Raw genomic sequence first — 20,736 nt, 5'->3', positions numbered from 1 at the left:
CAGCTGGTTCTGGACTCAGGAACCTTGAAGCTGCAGGTTCTGCTCTGAGAGAACCTTCAGCGTTCCAGGTTGACCCGTTAGAACTAAGTTAAAAAAAAAAAGAACTAAGTTAAACACCTGAAGGTGTTTGGACCCTTAAAAGCAGAACCAGTTCCTCTGGGCTCAGTTTTTCTGGTAGAAACCAGAAGCAGAACCAACCGTTTACTCAGAAAACCGCCCGATTTAAAATGACTTTAAACTTTTCCCAAAAGCTCTAAGCTGGTTTCTTTAAAGCTGCTTTAATGAACATGAAATATTTTAACCAGACCAAGTAAAAAGATGATTGCAGGTCCAAAAACGGTTTTGGGTCAAATGTCTTTTTTTTTTTTTTGGTCTTGAAAAGGATTTAATTTTATTTCCAGCAACAAAAGCGAGAACTTTTCCCTGCTGGATTTAAACTAGTTTAATGAAGCGGGTCGGTCTCTGGTACCGACCCGAAACACGACAGCTAAAACTTAAATACTTTGTTGCTCCAAATGTTTTGCAGTTAAGAAGAAATAAATGTGTCTGAAGAGGAAATCTCCTCCGTCTGCTGGAGGAACCGAAGCGGCTGCGGCCACACAGAGCCGTCCCCCGGGCCACTAACGGCCCGCGGGCCGCGGGTTGGACCCGAGTGATCGCTGAGCTGAAGCCTTCCTGCTCTGCTGGACATCAGCGTAGCTTCAACTCCACATTCTGTCCACACATTCATTATTTTACAGAAAGGAACTGAAGACATTTTTCTAACTTAACTGAAGCTTAAAGCCTTTTTAACGTTTTAACGCCTAATTTATCGTCATTTTTGCTGTTTATTCCACCAAGTTGTACTTTAATAATCTTCTTGTAGCAGCAGCTGCAGAGCTCCGTCCACCTAGAGGAAGATCTCAGCGGTTCCGGTTCTGATCCAGGAGCACCAGAACCGAGCCGTTACGGAGCAGGAGCTGCAGGAGGCAGACTGGAGTCCCACCGTGTTTTATTAACAGGCGACTGCACAACAACGACACATTACTGCTCCTCACCAACAACAACATGTCCTCCAGAGAACATTTACAGCGCTTTGACATCATGGACCCGTCCCCCAGAACCCACCGGTCCTGGTTCCGTCCTCCCCAACGGGTCGGTCCAGCGGCACGTCAGGAAGCCGACGTGGTTGTAGCTCAGTAGTCGTCACGGTAACCCTGCTCTGGGCTTCTGGGTAATGTCGGCGCCTCCAGGATCCACAGGTCCGAATCCCAGAGAAAAACCCAGATGGAAAAGTTCTGAAGAACTGTGCTTCGCTCCTCAGAACCGTTTCTTTTTTTTTTTACAAGTCCAGGCCATCTGGATTCTTCCAGAACAACCTGGAGAATCCGGGCAGCATCCATGTTCACGACCGGTCCTCCATGGGGGAACCGAGTCCAAACGCAGAACCGGGTCGGTTCTGCTCAGCAAAAACTCTTCATCAACAATGTTTTTACAGAAACCCGATAAAATCCAATCAGATGGAAAACAGAATATTTTCTAAAAGTAAATATTCGACCCGGATGTGAAGAACCGCCGACCCGAAAAAATACATTCCTCTAGAACTTCTCTAGAATGGATCTCAGCGCAGCTCCTCGTCACGTCAGCAGAACATTTAAACCTTAGAACGGGCCGTCAGAACCAAAAGTGCTGAAAAACGGGTCGGGTCAGCTGCAGCTTGAAGACAACTACATAAAAGTTCTGAAAACTTCTGGAAACAAGACGGAACCGGGCCGATGCTCAGGAGGTTCTCCTTCAGGGAACCTGTGGGTCCAGGTCCAGGTTCTGGTACCAAATGCTGAGGCTCCAGAGATCATCACACCTGAACAGAGGCTCCGCCCCCTTCAGTCGTACCTGAACCGGACTCTGCAGCAGGACAGGTTCAAACCAGAATCATCGGATCAGAACCCGGTCCCAGAAGTTCCTCAACATTAATCCAGTGTGGAGACGTACAGCAGCGTGAACACACCAATCAGAACCGGGTCGGACAAAAGCTGCAGCTTTTAAACCCAAACGTTCTTTCCTGATCTTGGAAACAGCAGCAGAGGTTCTGGTTCCTCTGACCCGGTTATCAGCCCAGAATCAAACCGCATCTCTGCTGTTTCCAAAGGAGGGAAGAACAGAACCAGCTGAGCGGGTTTCCCTGATCAGGTGGGATTCTCCGGACCTTCTTCGGATTCTAATTTCAGAACCTCTCCGAGTCTCAGCACCATCAGAGAGCTGCAGACATGCACACAGAAACAAGGTTCTGGTTGTGTTCCGTCACCAGATCCGGTCCAATTCCCAAATCCGTTTCTTCAGAACATCAGAAAATCATGAATTCCTTCATCGGACCTTAAAGGCCGACCATGTTCTGCTGGTTCTGAAGGCTCAGCTTAGGGACGGACCGGGTCAAGAGAACAAACCCAGATGGGTCGGGTCGGTCAGGGTGGTTCTGGCCTGCTGGGTCGGGTCAGGATGAGCTACGTACCGCATGTAAACGCCTGGTTATTATTACTGTGTGCAAGACACCAGGCAGAGGTTCTGACCTTCCAGAACCAGGAGGAGACACCGACCCAACAGCGCCTGGTCCCTGCAGCGCTACAGCCGCTCAGGTCAGAGGTCAGAGGTCAAAGCTGCAGCGTTGCAGGGAGAACCTTTTCCTCTCCGTTTACGACCCAGATGTCAGACGATTCTGAAGCCAAACGGGCCCATCTGTTGCTCCCGGACCCGATCCAGAACCGGTCCGGCCGAGTCAGAACCAGCGTGGTGCCGATGAACCGGTGGAAGGTTTGACCCAGAATCATGTTTTAGAGTTTAAAGCTGCAGCTGATAAAAAAAAAAAAAAAAACATCAGAACATCTGGAAAATTTCAGAGAAGTTTGAAAGTGAAAGCAGAACTGAAGGTTCTGAACATGTGATCATGGGAGCGGCCGGTTCCGCTGATCCAGGCCCATCCCACAGAACGGCGCCGCCGCGTTCTTCCGGCTCCTGGAAGTTTCCGGATCCTGGAGGCGACCGACGGCGGAGCGTTCAGCGCCTCAGTCCAGCTGATGGTGATGACATCAGAAAGGAGGCGGAGTCTCCTCATCCCCTGTCCCTCCGCTGGCCAATCAGAGGAGGGAGGATCATCTGAAACCCGCCCGGATACGAGACTGAGCGGAGGGAGCCGATTGGCTGCAGTCAGAGTCCAGTTTGAATGTTTGAACGTCCGTCGCTGATCGAGTCCAGAAAGAGAAGACCTGCAGGGAGAGAAGCCCAGTTAAAGGGGCAGTCCGCCTTTTTTACCCACCAGAACCAGGACGTTCTGCTGCCCGGCCCGCTTCACATCACCAGAAATACACTGCGGGTCCATGGACGCCTTCTCAGAACATCACCACGATGAGAACCGGGAGGGTTCTGCAGCCAGCGGTCAGGTCTGCTATGACATCATTAACCGCTTTAGACCCGATAAATAAAACGAGACATCTTTGTTCACGGGACGATTCTGTCCTGCAGGTTCAGTTCTGACTCCTGTGAATCCTCTGAAGGTGCAGAGCAGCTCCGACCCAAACGTATTATGGCAGGCCAGTTTATCATAAAATCAGCTTCTTCTGACTATCCTTAAATACAATTAAGATACCAAAAAACAAGTTTTGACTGGTAAAAACTACATTCTGACTATCCTGATTGGTGCTTTAAGAAATCTGCATTTATATTCTGACTAGTAAGACGAACGATTCAAGATATCTTTAATCACATTTTGGAGAATCAAAATGCCCTTAGAGATCTCACATGATTTTACCATTTATTGTTTTTACATGTACAGTGACCTTGAGTGTTTTGAAAGGCGCTTGAAATAAAATTTATTATTATTATTATTATTATTATTATTATTATTATTATTATTATTATTATGACGTCACCTGATTGGTCATTTGAAGGGTCACACATACGGAATTATAATTAAGATATCTTAAACTTAATTATGACGAGTCAAAATGACATTTTTAGATATCTGGATTCATTCTTGTTTCTTAATTCATGTTGAGCACGAGCTGCAGCATTAAACATGGTTAAAACAGGAGAATTAGCGCTTGACATTCCTGACATTGATGACCACTGAATAGCAAACGCCAGTAAAGATGCTTTAAACTTTCCACCTAAAATGCTACATAAATGGCGTGTTTTGACTAGTCAGAATGATAATTCAAGATATCTGAACTACAAAGGCTCTCTAGATTAAAAATAGTCAAAATATCTCTGATTCTTTTTAGATATCTTCAAAAGAATTTTGACTAGACAAAAAGACATTTCTAGATCTAAAACATAGTTTTGCCTAGTCATTATTTGCTTTCAACATATCTGTAATTAAATCTTAAAATACATTAAAGATATCTTGAATAAAAAGGTAATTTGAGATACCTTTAATTGGAATTATGATTAGTCAGATCAAAAACCGAGAAATCTCAAATTTACCTTATGACTAGTCATAATTTAATTGTTAATATCTGAAATATACCTTTAAGATTGTAAGTAATGTGTTGAAGATATCTTAAATTAGAGCCTCCATACAAACTAATGGTAGCCTACATCTGACGTCATTAGGACTAGTCAGAATGTAATTAGAGATATCTGTATTTATATTTTGCCTAGTCAAAATATAAATACAGATATCTTAATTATTTCTTATGTCTAGTCAAAAATCTATTTAAGATATCTGGACCGTAAGTGAGGTGAAGCCGATTTTATGTTAAATCGACCTGCCATAAAGTCACATCTGAGGCTGTGTGACATCACACAGGAAGCCGTCTTGTGATTGGCTGACTGTAGACTCCTGGCATCAACATTCAGTCTGTTTCAGGGACTAAACATCAGAAGTTTATTTAGTTTTATTCCAAACCTGTCAGACCGGCTCTTATGCTGCGTATCTAAATATGGAGAATAATGTGAGGGAATAAAGCGGATTTAATGGAACACGCTGTTTTTGTTTATACTACAGGATCAACTCTCAGTAACACATGAGCGCCACCAAGTGGTCAGAAACTATTCGGGTTATCAGAAAGTAGGTCATGCAGTCAGATCCTCTGAGTTTCAAGCATCTGGCATCCTGAGGTGAGCACGGCGCCCCACAGCGTAGCCTCTGATTGGCTAAAGGCTCGCCGTCACAGTGGAGCTGATTCTGTGGCAGCGCTGCTCACCTGGGGCATACGTTTAAAAACTCATTAGAAACAACATAAACTGGGAGTGGAGGTGTAGGGCTGGAGCCTAAAGCAGAGGTTAAAGGTCACATCTGTTACCATTCAGGTTGACAGAAAAACTGAGCTGTGGAGGAGTTTGGTCTGAAATGACCACCCAAACCTTCCCACCCCAGAGGTTGGGGGCATCAGGGAGGTTCTCCACCCTGGTGGTCTGCTCTTACCCCGGGGGCCGCAGTAAAAACTTTAGGGCCAGGGCCTCCTGGTTCCTGCAGCAGGAACCGGTGTAGGTACCAGATTGACTCGGGTCCTTCGCCTTCTGATGACGTCACTATACATGGTTGGTTTAACGTTTGCTCAATTGCGCAAAATATTGTCATTGGTCTGGACAACTTACTAAAGTAATTATAGCGGGGTGTAGGTTTTATTCTAGAGCGGGATTGCGTTTGTAAACGGACAATTTTACGAAGAAATTCTCCATGGTCCCTGCGCCTCCTGATGACGTCACCTTATGGCAACGCCACTCAAACAAACTACATAGAGCCCGCGGTCTGCATTTGTAATGAATCAATTTTATTAAGTTAATTTAGCGGTTTCTTTTTTCTCAAAAGCTTAAACAAATATTCAAGCCATTTTACAAAATAAATAAATAAATAAATAAAAATCAACAAATATTTGACAGTTGGCTCAATGTTTGGAAGAATATTGTTAACAAAAATGGAAGAGCTAGCCAGACTAGTTTATCCAGCATATATCTTAAATGTACCAAATACCACAATAAAAAAAATAATCAAATTCATCACAATTTCATCTGGAATAATTAAAAAAAACATGTGATCAGAAAGAACAACATCAGTACAAAAAGGAGGAATGAACGGTATTGATTTTAAAGTGATGAATGCCGTGATAAAATTAAATTTGGCTGCTGACTTTTATTAAAAATGAAATGAGTTTATGGTTTAGTTTCCCTTCACAACTTAAAAAAAAAATTGGAGGAATTAAATTTCTCTAAGGTTGTAACTTTGATCCTGCAAAATTACCAATTAAATTGTCAGACTACCACACAAGTATTCCAAAATGATGTTAAAAGTTTTCATGCCTCGACTAATTTACAGGAAAATAACCGTAAATTAACAAAATAAAATTGATTTGTAACAAATGGAGACTGAATGTAGTTTGTTTGAGTTGAGTTGATTTGCCGTATATAGACGTCATCAGGTAGCGAGACGATCTGGTACCGACACCGGCGCCGTCGCGATTCAGATGACGTCAGCAGAAGCATAAAAAGGAGGAGAAGCAGGAGTTCTCCCAGCGACACGTAATCAGCAGAAAGAAACCAGAGGCAGCTTTCTCAATAGAAACCTCAGGCGGGTTCTACAGCCGGGTTCTGCAGGCGGGTTCTGCAGGCGGTTCTACCTGTGGATGGACTCGGCGTGCCCGGCTCCAGTGCTACGTTTGGGACTCCACCCCCGGCTGGCTGCTGGGCTCTGCTCGGCGCTCCGTGGCCTCCTTGGCGTCCTGCAGCATGGGGCTGATCTCCTCCTCGGGGTCGTAGTAATAAAACTTCCTCAGGTAGGCGATCAGAGGCCTGCAGGGCAGAGAGGAGGTGGAGGTTCAGCTGCGACCCGCGGCCGGTTCTGTCCTAAATAACCAGAACCATCTCAACACAATCCACCCTGAAACCTCATCTGACAGGCCCCGCCTTTAGCGGTGGGGGGCGGGGCTTGTCCCAGGTGCGGCAGCAGCGGCAGGTACGTACGTGGGCAGCGGCAGCTCCTGGATGTGGTCGATCCGGACCAGCTGTCTGATGCAGAACCGGCACAGATGCTGCAGAGACTTGACGCTGCTGAACCTGGAGACCGGATACAGGAGCTGGACCGGCGTGGGCGGCAGACCTGGAAGCACAGGTGGAACACCAGGTGACCGAGCAGAACCCGGGAGGAACACCGGCGGCTCGATGTGGGCCGGAACCACCCCCATGGTTCTGACTGCAGGAGTCACCGACCATTCAACAGCGACCCAAACCCGGTTTCACCCGTTTCTGCCGGGTGGAACTCAGACAAGTTCTGGTACTGGACGGAAAATCACCTTTAAACAAGTCCTGTGTCGATCTGGACCAGTTCTGCAGATTTCACAGAAGTCTGGATTACAGCAAGGAAGAAATGGATCAGAAGGTTCTGGACAGGATTATGTCTGCGTTCATCAGAACCTAAAACTTTCTTAGAATAATCCTACAGCCAATGTTTCCATCCAGAACTTTGATCAGAGCTCTGCTACGGACCCGAATGATTTTGTTATTATTTCACCGGGAGGTTCTGAAGCAAATTTTCCTGCTGGGTTCCTTCCTATGAGGAACATCTGGGAGGAGAACATCTCCAAGAACCAGCGGAGAACCCGGGATTCTGGCTCCTTTGTTTTGATTATTGACCCGATGTGACAAGTGATCAATAAAGCCTAGCTTATCTTATCTCTTATCTTATCTGGGTACATGGCTCTAAGTTCTATGCAGAACTTTTTAAAGCGCTCGTGGTTCCGGACTAGGGCTGAACGATTTTGGAAAATAATCTAATTGTGATTTTTTTCTTAATATTGCGATTTAATGTGATTTGTTTTTCCAGTTTAATTTATTATGTGTTTTAAAACATATACAAACAACAAATCATTTTGTTTCCTCGCTGTGCGGGTTAGTTGCTAAAAGACCCACAGCATCTAAACTCAGAGCAGTAATGATTGCGTTCTGCCTACAATATATTTCAACCAAAATTGCAATTTTGACTTTTCTCTGCATTAACCACAAGCAACAAAAATGGCCTCTAAATAAAGATGTTTGTAAACAAGGACTATTTTAAATATGAACTTTTAATATTTCTATTAATCAGAATATTATTCAAGAGAACAGCTTTTAATTTAATTGGACATCAATCCTTGTTCAACATAAAGTTCAACCAACAAACAAGTCTATGTATTAAACTGATTGACCTGTACTTAATGCTTTGTATGATTATATAAACTCTAAAACAAGTAATAAAACTAGATTATCTCACTGCTGCAACTGTCTTCCCTTCCATGTGGAGGCAAACCCACTTTAAACATTTTACCAACACCTAATGGACGCGTCTAATTCCCTAATTGTTACATAGCCAAAAATTGCAGACTCTGCGATTTGGAAATTGCGTTTTTTTTAAATCACGATTATATTGAAAATGCGATTAATTGTTCAGCCCTATAAATCCGGACACGTTGGGCTAACCCCCGACGTTCTCCAGGTTCTGCTGGCCGGTTCCTACCTGGGACCCGGGAGCGCAGGAAGTAGAGGAACTTCCCGTTCTTGGAGTGCATGATGGCTCTCTCGATGAACTCCACCACCGAGTGGCAGCGGTCCTCAAACTTAGGGTGGCACCACAGACTGAAGGTTCCTGTGGGAGACAGAGAGGCGTGAGGCGGGCCGGGCCGGACCGGGCCGGGCGGGGCGGGCCGGTTCCGGTACCTCTGTAGTGCTCCATGCGCGTGTGGTGCGTGACGCCCTGCGAGCGGAAGCTGAGGCTCAGGATGTAGCGAGGGTCCGAGCTGTCCCGCACCAGGAAGGAGCCGTCCGGTTTGCCCTTCAGCTTCATCTCAGCGTCCTCCCAGTTCATCGGACCCCAGTACCAGCCGCACTGCAACCAAACCCAGACCGTTAAGCCCCGCCCCCTTTCCCCCGCCGCCCAATCAGAGCGCGGCCGGCGACCCCACCTTCTCCAGCTCCCGCAGGCTGGTGGCGAAGCAGCCGGCCTCGGGTCGGCTCAGCGGGCAGCGGGGGACGAGCCGGGGCGGGGGGTTCTGACCGTTGGGCCGCAGCGGCACCGGGCGGGGTAACCCTCGCAGGAAGGTGTCTGGAGGGGAGGAGAACCCAGAGAGGAGTTAGAACCGGACCCGACAACACCATCACACCCTGACTGCTCTAGACTTTCACCGTTTTAAAAGGAGAAACCCAAAACTTCCCTGATTTCTGCCAGAACTCTGGTTCTGTAGGAGGTTCTGAGGAGGGAACGAGTCGGTTCCACCCACTGAGCTATATAATACACTGGAGTGCTAATCACCGTCTGTTAGAACGAGTCGCTGTGAAGCCACAAGCCGCCATATTGGTACTCCCTATTTTCCTCCAGTAACTAGGGAATATGTTACCTGACTCCGCCAGATAGATTTGCTCCGCATATCCATCTGGAAACCTTCCGTTGAAGTAATTTTGGGAAGGGGCGAAAATACTGGTTAGCTGATTGGCCTATGTTGGTGATAGACGGGCCAAATGAACCAATCAGATTCGTCGTCGCTCGTAACAGAGCGACGACGAAAACACAACCACAAGCCAAGCTACTCTTGCTGCTGCAGGTAAAGGCTCGTTAGCTCAGCAGAGAAATACTCTGTAATTCCGATAAAACTTGCTCGATAGCCACGCTAACGCTAGTTTTATCGGCTGAAGCCGCCATGTTCTTTAGACTGAACTGACGCGCTTCCCGTTGCGTCACACCTCAACCCGCCTCATAGCCAACGCTGATTGGACGTTCGTTTGGTGAACGGCTCCAAATTTTCTTTAACGGAGAGTAGCCCATAGACATAATATAAGAGTAGACCCCGCATTGACTGTCGCTGCGCAGGAATTACGGGCGCCACCTTGGGGCGGTCGACTTGATACCTAATCCTGCTGATTCAAGCTGACACACTAATGATGCCTCAGCACTGTGCGGCTCATTTTTGTTTAAATCGAGGGACTATTTATGTCAGGGCTCGAGGGATAACTTTCACAAGCAAGATGAAAAGACATTGTTTATATTTTTGATCAGAATGTAAGTTTTCTATAGGGGATACAAAGTTGTTGTTAGACATTAGTGAATAAACAGCATATATATATATATATATATATATATATATATATATATATATATATATATATATATATATATATATATATATATATATATATATAGTGAACCCTCGCTATATTGCGGTTCACCTTTCACGTCTCGCTGCTTCACGGATTTGCATTGATGAGCCGTTCATTACAGTTCTCATCAGGTGGCGTGTCGGTTTATAAGAATCTTTTTGCCCAGAAGAAAAAATAGTGACAACTACCAATAAAAATGTGTTCTTCTCCCGAAAAAAAACCTCACCTGCACCGCGGGCTTTAGAAGAAAAAAAACGCTACAGAGCGGAGTCACGGATGCAGCGCCTCAGTCAAAAGAGCAGTGAAATACACACGAGTCACTATTTGTCCTACTGTACTTTGTATTTTTTTATATTAATTTTTCATTTTCTCCCGTTCTAATCCAATGACTCGGGTCGCGGTGGGCCGCGCTGATCTCCGCAATTTGAAGCCTTCAGTTCGTATTGATTAAAATTATTATTTTACAGCTTATTTGTAAATAATAATAAAAAAACGTTTATATAGTACTTTCATTTGTTAAACAAATGCTTGGGCCGGTAAAAAGGTTTTGTTCTATGGTTTCAATATACTATAGTGTATTTCATTGTATATAATAATTGTAAAAAAATAAATAAAGGTTACTACTTTACAGATTTCGCCCATCACGGGTTCTTTTTGGGAAGTATATGTACATGTACAAATGTGTTTGTTTATATAGCAATACAAAAATTATAAAAAATGTGTGCGTGGCTGTGTTTTGAAACATACATACATCATGTCAGAATATTCTATTACTTTTAACCCCACTAAGATTATTTAAACGCATTGGACCATTTGTTATAATAGCTATAGTTTTAAAGTTTTAAGCAAAACAAATGTGAAAATTAGTTCAACATTAAACGAGTTATAGTTGATTAAAATTGATTCTGCACCTGGTTAACACATTAGACTTAGCGGAGTTGTCGACCGCCCCAAGATGGCGCCCCTAAATCTCGTCAGCGCCTATAGGCGAGAGCGGTCGATGCGGGGTCTACTCTTTATATATGTCTATGGAGTAGCCAGACTGATCTGCGAGTGAAACCTTGAAAGCTCGCGCGATCAGGATGGTCTCACGAGGCTAGGGAATATGTGCGCTACAGCATCGAATAACGAGGATTTTCTCATGTTCAGGGGGGGCTTAAGACTTTTAAAATGTCAAATGCCATATAGTTTTATGTTATGTTCTAAAAATATCTAGTACTGAGAAAGTCGTGTGCTGAAATATTTTGCATTTTATTCATTTAAATATATATGTTTAACATTTATAAATATATAAATAACAATATACAAAAACATATATTTACATATGTGTATACATATATATACATACACACACACATACATATATATATATATATATATATATATAGATATATATATACACACACACACCACACACAGATGAGACACAAGAGAGACAGAGAGAGAGGAGACAGATGAGAGAGAGAGAGACAGAGAGTAGAGAGAGAGAGTAGATATATATATAGACAGAGACAGAGACAGAGAGAGAGAGAGAGACAGAGACAGATACATATATATACAGATACATATATAGATAGAGATAGACATAGACAGAGAGAGATACAGAGACACAGAGAGATACAGATAGAGATACATAGAGATACATATAGAGAGATAGAGAGACAGATAGAGATATAGACAGAGATAGAGACATAGATAGACATAGAGAGAGATAGAGAGACATAGAGAGACAGAGACAGAGAGATATAGAGATAGATAGAGAGACATATGTATATAGAGAGAGATACAGATACAGATATATATATATATATATATACAGATGTAGAGATAGAGATACATAGACATAGAGATAGAGAGAGATAGAGAGAGATATAGATATAGATATATATATATATAGATACATATACATTATATATAGATATAACAGATATATATACTATATATATATATATATATATATATATATATATATATATATATATATATATATATATATATATAATATGAATAACAAGTAAAATATTTCAGCACCTAATTTCCTAGTAGTTGATAGTGTTAGTACATCTACTGACTGTAGAATTACCTGTGAAACGTTTTCACTCAGCCAGAAAACTGCTTGTTGTTGCAACCAAATCCTGTGGGATTCTGTGAGAGTAGGGAGGAGCAAGATGGCGGCCAGTGACTTCAGTTTTTCAGCAAAATCAGCACTCCAGTGTATTATATAGCTCAGTGGTTCCGCCCGTGCACCTGAGAGAGACGAGCCTCAGGCTGCAGCAGAAGGAACCGAATTGGGTCAGAAAAGGTTAAAGGCTGCAGATGATCCGCTAAAGTTCTGATTTTCTGCAGACGTGTTTGGACCGGCGTTCTGATCCGGTGGCGCTGAGACCACGGCAGCCCGTTAGAAGAGGCGGCCCAGGTGACCCGGACGTTAACGGCAGACTGAGACAACGAGCACAAAGCTAACGGACCCGGGTCCAGAACCGTTCTGGACCCGGGTCGGCAGCGGGTCGGCGTCTTACCGTTGAGGCTCAGGCTGTGCTGGATGGTGCTCAGCGTGGGGTTGGGGGCCACGGGCCGGGGGGGCAGGGACTGCATGGAGGCGCCGGCGGTCCGGTCCATGAAGGGTCCCTGAGGCTGAGGAGGACCCCCGAAATCATCTGCGGGTCGGCAGAGACACAAAGAGCTGGGTTCAGCGTCCGGACCTCCTGCCGGGTCCGGTTCTGCCTTCACGTACAGCTTCAGGAACACACACGGGCCCGCGGACACGTTCTACCTGCTCGCCTGGTTCTGACGGTACCGCCCCGCCCAGCTTCACCCGTTAACGACACCGACCACAGCAGAACCCGGTTCTGCTGGTTCCTGCCTCAGCAGAACCTCCTGAACCATCCAAAGAACCCGAGGAACATGCAGCAGAGCTTCTGGAGCGTTCCTGGTCCAGAACCTGCCGGGTTCTCCAGAGTCCAGCCGGTCGGCCTCGTTACTGGACCCGGGTGTTCTGGACCAGGAACCGACAGAAGTTTCAGAACACGGACCCGAATGGATGAGGAAGAGGAGGGTCCAGCTGCCGGACCTGCCTGAGGTTCTGACCCGTCCTAACAGAGACTGCTGGAGACGACCCAGTTCTGATGGATGCTTTCAGACCGCGTTCTGTACGGGGAACAACTGAAGCGGAACCGAAAGAACCGCCAGACGCACTAAACCGTACGCAGACGGCTCGCCGGTTCACCAGAACCTCGGCCCGGCCCATCACTAATTAAATATGCAAATCAGCACAATCACCAGGGAGGCCCCGCCCCCGTGTCCGGTAACCATGGGAACGGGGCCAAACGAGGAGAACGGCAGCTTCCTGACGTCCTTAAAGGACCCGGCTGGGAAGATAAAGCTGGTTTCCCCGGATCAGAACCAAAGCTGAGGTCCATCTCCAGTTTTTTTGTTGTTCTGAAGGTGATTTTACTTCCTGGAATTTATCTAAAACGCTAAAAAAACGCCGCTTTCTCTTTAAAACGAGCAGATCTGACTTTAAGTCAGACTAAAGTCTCTGACAACGTCGGCGCCGCTGCGTTTGGCTTCCAGCCCGGTTCTGCTCATCGCCCGGTTCTGCTCACCGACCCGTCAGGAGGCTGGTCTGCTGAGCGGGGAACAAAGGAGCCGACCGTACACCTGAACGGACCCAGGACCGCTGATCAGAACCGGACCCGGGCTGAAAGAAACACAGAATCCTACCTGAGAGCGAAGACCCGGCGGCGGCACAGCGAGCAGAAAGCAGAAGAGGAAGCGAGAGAGGAAGCGAGAGAGGAAGGAGAGGAGGAGGAGGAGGAGGAGAGGAAGTACCGAGCAGGCTGAGGCTCCGTCTGGGAGGCGGAGGAGGGGTGGGGGGGTGGTGAGAGCTCCCCCCCCTGCGAGAAATGTCCACATCGACCAGAGAGACCGTCTCACCTGGACAGAGGCAGAGGGGTTAGAGGAAGGAGGAGGAGTTAGTGAGCGGAGGGGCGGGGCTTCATGATGAAGGTGATGGTGATGAGGTCACACCTGACAGGTCACCACCTGCCTGCTCTAGACGCTCCGGCCGGTCCGTCAGAACTTTCTGGGTCACCTGAACACGTTCTGGGTCTGAACCGATCCAGTACCGATGAAGACATGAATCCAGAACTTCAGACTGGACCAGCGCCCCGATGAGAGCGGCTGAAAACCCGACCCATAACTCCAGCTGCCTTCACTGAGGAACCGCACAGGAACCAGGGACCCAGGTTCTCCTGAGGAGGCTCTCCTCCTTCAGCTGATTCCTGGCGGCTCAGTCACAAAAACCCAACCGGCTTTGTTTCTTTAGCTGCTCAGATCAGTTTCAGAACCACCAGAACCATCTGAAAGGATCAGCACCTGTGAGGTTCCTCAGGGTTCTCACCTTCATAGTGTCCTTCACGGTCACTGAAGACCCAAGGAAGAACCGTAAAGGAACCTCCAGGGAATAAAGACTGGCCTAAAAGGACACAGCGTCACATTTTAGCTTTATTTTATTTTTATTTTAGCTTTCTCTGAACTTTATTTTAATTTTATTTTAGCTTTCTCTGAACTTTATTTTTACATTATTTTAGCGTTCTCTGAACTTTATTTTTATTTTATTTTAGCGTTCTCTGAACTTTATTTTTATTTTATTTTAGCGTTCTCTGAACTTTATTTTATTTTAGCTTTCTCTGAACTTTATTTTTATTTTAGCTTTCTCTGAACTTTATTTTTATTTTAGCTTTCTCTGAACTTTATTTTAATTTTATTTTAGCTTTCTCTGAGCTGCTCCTGGCTTCAGGTTCCAGATCCTTCCAGCCGGCAGCAGCAGCAGAGATGAGGGCAGAACATCTTTCACATTTTAAAAGGTTTCTGTGAGATCAGCTGAGTCAGCGACTTTCCTGGAAACGTTTACTAACCGTCTGACCAGGACACAGAAGCAAAGACAGGTTCTATCATTAAATTTACGTTTTACTCGGCCTGAGCTGACCCAGTTAGTGGAGGAACACTTTGTTCTGGTGGAGGTTGCTCTTCCTCTCTCACAGGCGGACGATAAACGTCCCGCAGAACGACTCCTGTTACCGATGGCGTTCCCGATAACCAACAGGGACTGAGAACGCAGCCCTGGGGAACGCCAGGGGAGGACACGCTGGGATCAGGACCGTCTAGAACCCCCCCCCCCCAACACCTGGACTCAGGTTAAAACTATGAGCTGAAAGCTGAAGCTGGTCTAATTTGTCCTCAGTGACTTCCTCTTCATCAGTGATGATGACTAATGAGGGTCCAGATCAGACGTTCCTTCAGACAGACTTTGCTTGTGAGGAGAGTTAGAAAGCAGCGGTAGACAGGAAGGAGCAGACGGAGAACACCAGAGAGCCGGTTCTGTTTATTAATATAAAGTCTATAATTAAACCTTCAGTGAGAACGTTAGTGTGAAACTAAAGTGGTCACAGATGCTCCTCATCAATCAGCGGCAGCAGCTCGTTAACTTCCTGCTGGGCTTCAACCAAACACACAAACACACGACGGCAAGACGGCAGAATTCAGACACACCTGGACAGGTGGACTCACCGGTGAAAGCAGGAGTGAACGGCACCGGGGAGAAGGCACTGTGAGGTCTGGATACCTGCAGCCTGCGGGAGTCAAACAGAACCGACCCACAGATTCAGTCACAGCAGCATCCATTTCAGTTCAGACAACAAGTACATATTTCTCCTGTTTTAGCTTCCCTTCATTGGCTTCCTGTTAAATCAAGAATAGAATTTAAAATTCTTCTTCTAACGTATAAAGCCCTTAATAATCAAGCTCCATCATATATCAGAGCTCTGATTACCCCGTATGTTCCTAACAGAGCACTTCGCTCTCAGACTGCAGGTCTGCTGGTGGTTCCTAGAGTCTCTAAAAGTAGAATGGGAGGCAGATCCTTTAGCTATCAGGCTCCTCTTCTGTGGAACCAACTCCCAGTTTTGGTCCATGAGGCAGACACCCCGTCTACTTTTAAGACTAATCTTAAAACTTTCCTTTGTGACAAAGCTTATAGTCAGAGTGGCTCATGTTACCCTGAGCTACCTCTATAGTTATGCTGCTATAGGCTTAGGCTGCTGGAGGACATCAGGGTCTATCTCTCTCTCTGCTGAGTTCTCCTACTGCTCTCCAATCTGCATTGTTTGTTGTTATTTCAGCTTTTAACTTTTAGTTCTCTGTCCTTTTTCTCTTCATAGAAGGTACACCTGGTCTGGCGTTCTGTTAGCTGTGACATAATCAGGGGAGGCAGATCATCCTCTATTACCATCTAACATAGAAAGTACTCCTGGGTCAATGTGAGCTTCTGAGCTTTCTGTGTCTCTGCTCTGTCTTCTCTAACATAGAAAGTACTCCTGGGTCAATGTGAGCTTCTGAGCTTTCTGTGTCTCTGCTCTGTCTTCTCTAAGCCCCAGTGGGTGGAGGCAGATGAGCGTTCACACTGAGCCTGGTTCTGGTTCTGCTGGAGGTTCTCCTCCCTGTTAAAGGGGAGTTTTCCTCTCCACTGTCGCTTCATGCATGCTCAGTATGAGGGATTGCTGCAAAGCCATCAACAATGCAGACGACTGTCCACTGTGGCTCTACGCTCTTTCAGGAGGAGTGAATGCTGCTTGGAGAGACTTGATGCAACCTGCTGGGTTTCCTTAGAGAGGAAACTTTCTCACCAACCTGGAGGATCTGATGGAATCTGACTTTATAAAGAGCCTTGAGATGATGTGTGTTAATTGGAGCTAAATAAATAAAGCTGAACTAAAGTACAGCTGGTCTGTACAGGAGGCAGCATGGCGGTTATTTCCAGGTGAGTCTGACTACAGATCAGAGGTCTGAGGTCCGTCAGCGACCCAAATGTCTCCAGGTTCTTCTGACCAGAACAGGCGGCAGCAACAGCTCGTTACACTCAGAGGAAACCAAAAGAAGCAAAGATGGCCACCATCGTTCAGTTTCCATGGCAACCAGGGTGTGACATCACTGCCGTACCTGGCACACACCTGAGCGTAACCCCCCGCCCCCCACAAACTGCTGCCATGGAGACAAGTTTTATCTGGATGCTGTCGCCACGGTAACGCCCCATCTCCCTCTGCTGAGCAGCGAGGATGCTGGTCGCCATGGCAACAGCTGCAGGAAAAAGTTAGACGGCGCCGTGTGAAGTTTGGTTCTGATCGGATCAGCTGGTGATCAAACACCTGGCAGGTGACAAGGAAGCAGCAATCTGTGTCCAATCATGACGAACAGAACCTTGGAAATGGGCCCAGCACCTCAACGGGTCATCAGAACACGAGACGGAACCAGATGATCAACAACGATCGACCCAATCCAGCATTTGGTCAACAGGAAGAGGCAGAACCACCGCCTGTAGAACCTCCTGCAGGTTTCTGTCTGACTTCAGTCTCTGGTTCTGGTTCTGGTTCTGGTCCACTGTCCAACATCACTTCAGAGTATGGACGGTTCTGTTCAGCTCTCACCATCGATGGACCGGTTCTGAAACTGTTACGGTTTCAGAACCGGTCCATCGTGTGAAAGTTCTCCTTCTGAAACGGACCCAGAGCGCCTCCCCCGTCTGCTGCTGCTGCACACTGCCACCCAGCTGGCTGAAATCAGCAGGAAAACACCGGTCCAGTCATCAGAACCATGAGCACCGCGTGGTTCTGGAGTAGAAGAACCCTTTGGAGCAGCCGGACTGGTTCAGGCCCCTGACCTGATTGCTGATGTGTTTAAAGACGGAGGAGCGGCGGCCTGATGCGGTCAGGCGGGCGCTCCTCCGTCTGACCCTCAGAACGCCACCACAGGCTCACCTGCCACCCTCCTGGTCGGTGCCGCTGCAGGTGGACCCCCACACGTCCAGCAGACTCCCCCCCGACGAGGTGGAGGACGCCAGCGACGGCCTCTTGTCCAGCAGACCCCCCGACCCGCCGCTGGAGCTCTTGGTTCTGAAGAGCTTGCTGAGCCGGACTTTGAGGGAGCCTCCCTTCCTCGACTTCCCCCGCGGCGTCTTCTCCCCCTCCCCCTCCAGCACCACCAGGGGGGAGGCGGCCCGCCCGGCCCCCCCGGCCGCCACGCCCAGCTTCGGGGTGGCGGCGCGGCTCTGCGGCTGGGACCGGGATTGGTGCTGATGCAGCGGGCGAGGGCCCGGGTCGGGGGGGACGCGGGGGCCGCTCGTGGGCGCTGCGGCTGGAGGGGGCGGCGGGGTGGCGGGGGGATACGGGTGGGGGCCGCTGCCGACGGCGGGGGAGGCGGCGGAGCGGCAGGTCTGCTCGGTGCAGACCCCCGCCTCCTCAGCCAGTCTGTGGACCTGCCGCATCAGACCGCTCAGAGTCCCCGGGCAGAAGACCGGCCCCGCCCCCCCGGGCGTCCCCCCGGCACCCGCGTCCCCCGCCTCCTCGTCCCGCTTGGCGTCCTCTCCGTCTCTGCCTCCCCCCTGAGCCAGTTCTCCCACCTGGTCCGACCCCAGGCCCTCCAGAACCAGCAGGGCGTCGCTGGTGTCGCCCGGGTCCTCGCCGGGCCCGGCGTGCCCGGTGGCCAGGATGCTGTGGCAGGAGCAGCGAGGCAGCGGCAGGACCCCCTCCTCCCCGCCACCGACCCCCTCTCTGCCCTCACCCAGCTGACCCAGCTTCTGGGCCAGCACCAGGACCGGGTCCTCGCCCCCAGACGAGCAGGTCTTCCTGGGCTCCAGCAGTCCCAGGCGCAGAGCTTGCTCCAGCAGACCCGGGGGCCACTTGGCCAGCCGGTGCCGGTGGCACAGGACCGGGATGGAGCCGGGGTCCAGAGGCGAGCCCGGCGGGGGGTTCTGCGGAACCTCGGTGCCTTTGGACAGCCTGATGACCGGGTGCCACTGCAGGTTCTCCTCCGGGGACGGGGCGCAGTCGGGGTTCTGCTCCTTCCCTCCGGGTCTGAGACCGGCTGCTGTGCCGGCGGAACCCGAACCTGTGCCCGGCTCCAGCTTCTGTCGCTCGGTCTCCGCGGGCGGCTGCTCCAGTCCGGACCGCAGCAGGTTCTGTAACACCATCAGCTGAGCCCTGGACCCGTGTCCCCCCGAACCGTCCACGAACCGCTGAGCCGCTGCGGCAAAGTCCTCGGGCGGCGGCGACAGCGGCGCGTCGGAGGCCGGCGGGGCCTGCGACAGCCCCAGGCCGCCGTCCAGCTCTCCCTTCCCGGGGAGCGGCGAACTATAGTGCGGGGATGCGGATCCGAGGCCTGCCGCGGGGCCGCTGGGGTCCACGTCGAAGCCGCCGCTCCGGTGCCCCAGCGCGGCTTTGACCGGCCCGAACCCGCCGCCTCCGGGCCGGATCAGCTCGTCGGGCTCGTCCAGGCGGTCGTACTCCGCGGCGGAGACGAGCCGCATGAGGACGAAGTCCGGAGACATTTCTTGCTGCGCGTCATTCATGGCGGCGGGCTAACGTTAGCGGCTCCGCTCTTACATAACAGCTGCTGCATCTCCGCGCCGCTCCGGGCCGCGCCGGGCCGCGCGCACCTGCAGACCGGACCGGACCGGGTCGGGACGGGAAGGGCTCCGGGGGACCAGCACGAAGCGACAAGGGGCATGAGACACCGGCCCGGTTAGCCGCTAGCCTCCGAGCGAGTCATCCTCCGGTGAGACAACGGGATGTGATGAGGAGGAGGGCGGGGAGCGGAGCTGCGCAGGCGGCTTCGGTGATCGATCAGAGCCGATCGATCCGCGGGGGCTGGAGCCCGGAGAGCGATCAGCTGCTCATAACATTATATATATATATATATAAAGTATTTTATGCCTAGAATAATATTCTCTGTGTGCTACCTGTCCTTTAATGGGGAATGGGAAACCAGCTGTAATTGTTACCTTTTATTTCTAAATAAAATCATCAAATGCGTGAAATTTTGGATTTTAAATGTTCAAAAACTTCATTAGAGTTTTAAATATGAATTACCATATAGTATTATATTAAAATTTCCCAACAGAAGGACGGTGGATTTCCATTATTTTTATTCCTTTTTCCATAAGTCACTGTAGATTTTTGGGGGGCAAATATTTTTAGTTTCACTCGTCTTTACATTGGACTGGTTTCCCTGACAGAACCTGCATCTTTGTGTCTAAGCACAAGGCCTTTGTTTGCCAATTGTATAAAGCTTGTTACTGCACATTACTCCAGACTTTTTGAATTGAGAAAGCTTCCTGGAGAGGAAGCGAAACGTCTCCAACTACGGAAAACAAGTCCAGTTGCTTTGTTTTTACCTTTTTTTTGGAATCTTCTTCTGGATGGACCAGACAGCCAGATTTTTCTGCTCCATCCAGACCCAGACTGGAGCAGTGACGTGCAGTCAGGGGAGGCAAGTGGGGCCAGGTCTCACTGGTCATCATGGAAAGAAAGAAAATATATAATAATGATAACATAATATAAATTGTGATTCACTCAGTCATTTGTAATAAAATTTATTTTTTTATTTAATTTCCTTATTTTTATCACATTGTCTTTAAAAGACTTTTCGCTATTTTTCATGTAAATCCTTGGTGGAGCTTGATAGTGAAGCCGCAGCGATCTTGGCCTCCCCTGGGATTGCGCAATCCCATGTTAACTGCGCTGGCTTCCGTTCTGTGAATGCATCTTCCTGTCTCTAGATCATAAATTCAATTGTTCAAACAGTTAT

General features: G+C 48.3%; 1 protein-coding gene across 3 annotated transcripts; it reads right to left on the bottom strand.

The window, feature by feature from the left end:
- Positions 1–974: 974 nt before the first annotated feature.
- Positions 975–19,752, bottom strand: LOC105920928 (suppressor of cytokine signaling 7). Of its 3 annotated transcripts, XM_036148651.1 has the most exons (10): positions 17,910–19,751; positions 15,667–15,728; positions 13,927–14,031; positions 12,615–12,752; positions 8,907–9,046; positions 8,662–8,830; positions 8,462–8,590; positions 6,934–7,069; positions 6,591–6,762; positions 975–3,239 (listed from the first exon to the last, which is right to left on the bottom strand). In XM_036148651.1, the coding sequence occupies exons 1-9, from the start codon at positions 19,496–19,498 to the stop codon at positions 6,624–6,626; spliced, it is 2,607 nt and encodes an 868-aa protein (XP_036004544.1). In that variant the 5' UTR covers positions 19,499–19,751; the 3' UTR covers positions 975–3,239; positions 6,591–6,623. The 3 variants fall into 3 exon arrangements, with proteins under 3 accessions (XP_036004544.1, XP_036004545.1, XP_036004546.1); XM_036148652.1 differs by lacking the exon at positions 13,927–14,031; XM_036148653.1 differs by lacking the exons at positions 12,615–12,752; positions 13,927–14,031 and having other exon boundaries at positions 17,910–19,752.
- Positions 19,753–20,736: the final 984 nt, after the last annotated feature.

Source organism: Fundulus heteroclitus, chromosome 16, assembly GCF_011125445.2.
Source record: "Fundulus heteroclitus isolate FHET01 chromosome 16, MU-UCD_Fhet_4.1, whole genome shotgun sequence".
Lineage (NCBI taxonomy): Eukaryota > Metazoa > Chordata > Actinopteri > Cyprinodontiformes > Fundulidae > Fundulus > Fundulus heteroclitus.
This window is presented reverse-complemented; position numbering and strand designations above follow the sequence as displayed.